Source organism: Rattus rattus, chromosome X (assembly GCF_011064425.1).
Source record: "Rattus rattus isolate New Zealand chromosome X, Rrattus_CSIRO_v1, whole genome shotgun sequence".
NCBI lineage: Eukaryota > Metazoa > Chordata > Mammalia > Rodentia > Muridae > Rattus > Rattus rattus.
Window position 1 is genome coordinate 49,808,582 of NC_046172.1, and position 5,315 is coordinate 49,813,896.

Consider the following 5,315-nt stretch of genomic DNA (forward strand, 5'->3'; position numbering starts at 1 on the left):
TGGGAAAAAATCCTAAAAGCTAACTCAATGATGATAACTTTTAGCACATTTCCATTTCATAAAGTATATAATGGACATGTTAGAAGAAAACCATGAGAAATATACAGTACTGAGTCTGGAATTCTCAGCTATTTTACCTCAATTCTACTATTGACAGTCAGAGGAAACAACACAATGTGTAATCACATCCAGCAAGAATATCAAATTTTAAAAAGGTAAGAAAAAAAGCAATAGTGGTGGTAACAGTTTAGGAGTGTCGTTTTTTCTTTCATTGAATATTTTTTTATTTACATTTCAAATGTTATCCCTTTCTCTGGTTTCCTCTCCAGAAACCTGATGTCCAATCCTGCCCCCGTGTTTCTATAAGGGTACTCCCTCACCTACCCAATCCTTCCCACATGCCCATCCTGGCATTTCCCTACATTGGGGCATCAAGCTTTGACAGAACCAAGTGCCTCTCCCATTGATGCCCAACAAGGCCATGCTCTGCTACATATGCAGCTGGAGCCATGGCTCTATCCATGTATACTCTTTGGATGGTGGTTTAGTCCCTGGGAGTTCTGGGGCCTCTGTTTGGTAGATATTGTACTTCTTATGGGGTTGAAAACCCCTTTAGCTCCTTCAGTCCTTTCTCTAACTCCTCCATTGGGAACCCTGTGCTCAGTCAAATGGTTGGCTGTCAGCATCCATTATTTGTATTTGTCATGGTCTGGCAGAGCCTCTTAGGAGACAGCTATGTCAGGCTCCTGTCAGCATGCATTTCTTGGTATCTGCAATAGTGTCTGAATTTGGCGGCTGTATATGGGATGGATCCCCAGGTGGAACAGTCTCTGGATGGCCTTTCCTTCAATCTCTGCTCTAGACTTTGTCTCAGTATTTCCTCCTGTGAGTATTTTGTTCTCCCTTCTAAGAAGGACTGGAGCATCCACACTTTAGTATTTCTTCTTCTTGAGCTTCATGTGGTCTGTGAATTGTATCTTGGTATTCCAAGCTTTTGGGCTAATATCCACTTATCAGTGAGTACATACCATATGTGTTCTTTTGTGATTGGGTTACCTCACTCAGGATGATGTTTTCTAGATCCATCCATTTGTCTAAGAATTTCATGAATTCACTTTTTTAATAGCTGCCCAGGAGTGGTATAGCTGGGCCCTCAGGTAGTACTAGAGTGGTTGTACCAGCTTGCAATCCCACCAACAATGGAGGAGTGTTCCTATTTCTCCATATCCTCTAAATAAACAATCTATGCAACATTTGATTTTCAAGCTTATGCTAAAAACAAAGGTACTAAAATTATGTAAACTATTTTAAAAATAGTACTAGAAAATATGGGTATTGATATAGAAAAAAGAATAAAAGATAAAAGACTAAAGCTTCTTCTCCATTCCTACTCTGTGGAAATAGAACAAGGAAATGAGTGTGAATGAAATCTTGAAACTTTAGAGGAAATTTATAGGAAAGAATTCAGTATATATATACAGTTAATAAATTTCTAAATATTTGGACTCAAAAGCTATGGTCATATTCTCACAACCTGCCCCAAGGAAATCATAAATAGTGAAAGTGCTGCATAGCAAAAGAACACACTTCCAGATAGAAAAGTACATAGAATCTTCTCCAATTAGTGATAACCCAAAAATGTAATACAGATAATATAGAAAGAATTGAAAAATATACAGCAAAATATAATGTATTTAATAAACTGGCAAATAAAGGGCATCATCATTTCAAAGTAAGTACATACAGCCAATGAATGGATGAAAAACAACTTTATCCATTAGGGAAACAAATCATTATGGCATTGTGACTTCCTCTCATTTTTGTGAGAATAGCAAATGCAAAAGACATTATTTTCAATAAAATAAATGATGCATTGCTATGTCATGGATTTAAAAAGATAAAGAAAGTAATTGTGGTGAGAATATTAGGAAAAATATACTCATCTACGTTTAGCAGAAATATAAAATTCCAGCTACTGCAGTAAATATCAAAAAGTTAATGAGACCCAAGTGTGGTGATTTATACCTCTCATCCTATCACAGGACATACAAAGCAGGTGACTTGTCATTTTAAGTATACTTTAGGCTGTATAGGAGTTTTTAAGGCAGCCTATACTATACAGAAATAGTTGGTTTCAAACTCCAAATAAAATGACACAATTTTAGGAAAAATGAGAGATGCCAGGGATGTTGATATATATAGAAATAATACTTGTACTGGGGACAGAGGTAAGAGTAAGGTAACCTTTTTTTAGCAACTCTGAGACCCAAGTTACATAAGAAGAAACTGTCATTAGACTATATAATAAAGAAGAGGATGAAAGATATAAAAAAAAGTAAGAAAAAGAGAAATGAGAGAAAAGGAGAGGAAGTGAGGCAAATAGGAGAGAACAATTCAGTCACGTACCAGGTTCAAAAACAAATAGATTGAGCTGTTACTTTTATTTTGTACTGGAGTCTTGAGCATCTGTGCTGGACTAAGAATCAATCTACTTCATGACTGATAAGAATTCCATCTTTCAAATGAGTCCCATTAGCCCACATTAAAAAAGTGAAATCCAAGTTCTACTCAAGGTATGTTCTCTGGAAATTCCCCCTCCTAGAAAAGAAAATGGATTGGTCCACCCCCCCCCCCGTAGGGTTCAATTTAGGTGACTGGAGCTCTGGAGTCACTTCTTGGGGGAAGGGGGGTCAGGTGCCTAGCCTGAATCTTAACTTCCGCTCTGAGGACAGCTCAGTCCATAAGATTGGGCCTTGAGCCAAGAAGTATGGCTTTTACTCTGGTAAGAATCTTTCCTGGATGATCACTTGAGTTAAAACCATGACGTCCCATTATAGTTTCCTAAATTCAAAACCCTCCCACCCCCGCCCCAGCAATGGCCTGTCTCTTGCCCTGTTGCTCAGAATTCCTGGATACGGCAGTTAGGCCCAATTGTCATTAATGTTCTTCGGTTTTCGGGGGTCCACGGAAAGGGAAAGTTGGAGACTATAAGTTTAAGAGGAGGAAAATTATGAAAATTCAAGAGTTCAGGGTATGTGTGGCTAAATACATGGAATGAAATTATCTCCCAGTGCTCCACAGTTTACGTCAAAGGTCAGGCAGGCCTATGGGCTAAGATACAATGCTTGCTTTGTCTTTGAAAAAGAGGTGGTGGGAAATTAGTGGAAACTATTTTTGGAAGAAACGGGGGTGGGGGGGTGGGACATCACAACAGCATAGGTATATTTGGTGTCCACTAAATGGTATAAGACATCAATGGTTCAATGGTAAAGCTTGCTTCAATTTTCTTCTAGTTTTTCCTTACTAGTGAAGACTGTAGTGCTTACTTCACATCAGCAGAAGGAGGTGGGAATGAGCACTTAGTTAAAAACTAAAAATGAACATAAGTGTTCATGGGGAAGAAAATTAAAAATTAAAAATGAACATAAGTGTTCATGGGGAAGAAAATGGGGCCCGAGTACAAGCCCTTCTTTCACCCTAGCCAGCTATTACTTGGGTTGCCAGGAAATGGCCTAAAAAGTTCTGATTTGCTCCACAGATTTCTCAGAAAGTAGACTGAACAGCAGAACAGGAACACTGTTGGAATCCGGAAAGGTGCCGGAGAAAAGCGGGAGGGACCGGGTGGGGTGGGCTGCTTAAAGGGAAGTTGCTCTCTACCTAATGACAGTTACATAGTGTCAATCTCTCCCCACAGATCCTTTGTAGGACTCCTGTCCACTAATCCAGAACACCATGCCTAGAGGCAATAAGAGCAAGAGCCGCTCCCGGGCCAAAAGGCAGCAGATTCGGGGAGAGAGGCCTAATCTCCAGGGTGCTCGGCCCACTGTGGAGGAGAAAGCAGCATCTCCTGCTCTTGTCCAGGGAGATGCCCCCAGCTCCCCTGATACAGGCACTGCTCGGGAGGCTGCATCCCATAGCGCTCCTGAGTTAAATGTGTCCCATTCTGCCCGTGGGGTTGGTGCTGAGGGTTCTTTTGCAGATGTGGATGAGAGGCGTACAAATGTCTCCACTATAGCAGATGCCATCCAGTCTGCACGCAGAGATCCTCTGACCAGAAAGGCCACCAAGCTACTTCACTATCTGCTGGAGAAGTACCAGAAGGATGAGCAACCTGTGGAGGCAGAGATGCTGAAGCTGATCAGCAGGAAGTACAAGGGTCACTTCCCACGGATCCTGGAGAAAGCCACCTATCAGCTGGAACTGGTCTATGGTCTAGAGTTGAAGGTTGACAACCCTACCACTTGCTCCTATGCCCTTGTTAGCAAGTTACCCATCCGCCCTGGGGCAAATATGGGTGGCAGGAGAGAATTGCCCAAGACCGGTCTCATCCTCACCCTCCTGGGTATGATCTTCATGAAGGACAACCACGCCACTGAGGAAGAGGTCTGGCAGTTTCTCCACATGCAGGGCATATATCCTGGGAGGAGGCACTTAATCTTTGGGGAGCCCCGGAATTTCATCACCAAAGAGCTAGTTGACCAAAATTATGTGGAGTACCGCCAGGTTCCTGGCAGTGATCCCCCAACCTATGAGTTCCTCTGGGGTCCCAGAGCCCATGAGGAACACACTTCCAGGAAAGTCATGGAAATTTTAACTAAGATTAAGAATGCAATTCCTACTTATTATCCTAGGCAGTATGAGGAGGCTCTCAGTAACCAGGATGAGAGAGCAGTCAGGAGAGATGAGGCTGTTGTTTTCCATGCTGCCAGGTTTCCCTCCCATGCCCAACCTAGCAGCTCCTCCCACATTTAGCTATCCCTTGGTGATAACTGTCACTGTGCTCAAGAACAGCCAGTTTTCTGAGTAGTGGGGTGTCTGTGAGTAGGCAGGATCACACGAAGAACTTTTTATGCATGGGGAAAGTATACACATCCTTGCTACCTTGTTACTATTCCTGTAACTGAAGATTAATTTGATTAAAATATGCTGCTTAATCTAATGTCTGCCACGTTTTTTGCTCTTCGTCAGGAGAAAGTTATTTGGGATTTTAAAGCTATGGGAAAACCTTCATAAATTTCTTCTCAGTAAGTGTTAAAACAAGTCATGGGAAAAGGTTTCACAGGATTGATGTGCTACAATCAGTAAAACAAAGTGAAGTGGTCAGTTTATCCTTGTCACTATTGGTTTTTTCTTTAGTTCATCATTTTAATAGAAATATACTTTGTTTCATTACCTTACTGAATTCCATAAGAAAATAAACTGATAAATTTTGCCTCATATATCCAGTCTCTGTGTGATTTCATTACTTTCTTCAGACATTCATTGGGCATCAGCTCTTTGATTGCTCCTCCCCACCAATGCTATGGTCAATGACA

General features: G+C 41.3%; 1 protein-coding gene across 1 annotated transcript; it reads left to right on the forward strand.

The window, feature by feature from the left end:
- Window positions 1-2,952: 2,952 nt before the first annotated feature.
- Window positions 2,953-4,939, forward strand: LOC116889384 (melanoma-associated antigen B4-like). The gene is made up of 3 exons (XM_032890486.1): window positions 2,953-3,031; window positions 3,539-3,594; window positions 3,695-4,939. The coding sequence occupies exon 3, from the start codon at window positions 3,733-3,735 to the stop codon at window positions 4,750-4,752; it is 1,020 nt and encodes a 339-aa protein (XP_032746377.1). The 5' UTR covers window positions 2,953-3,031; window positions 3,539-3,594; window positions 3,695-3,732; the 3' UTR covers window positions 4,753-4,939.
- The last annotated feature ends 376 nt before the right edge of the window (window positions 4,940-5,315 follow it).

Coding starts and splice junctions, on each gene's coding strand:
- LOC116889384 (XM_032890486.1), top strand. CDS start 3,733: ATGCCTAGAGGCAATAAGAGCAAGAGCCGCTCCCGGGCCAAAAGGCAG.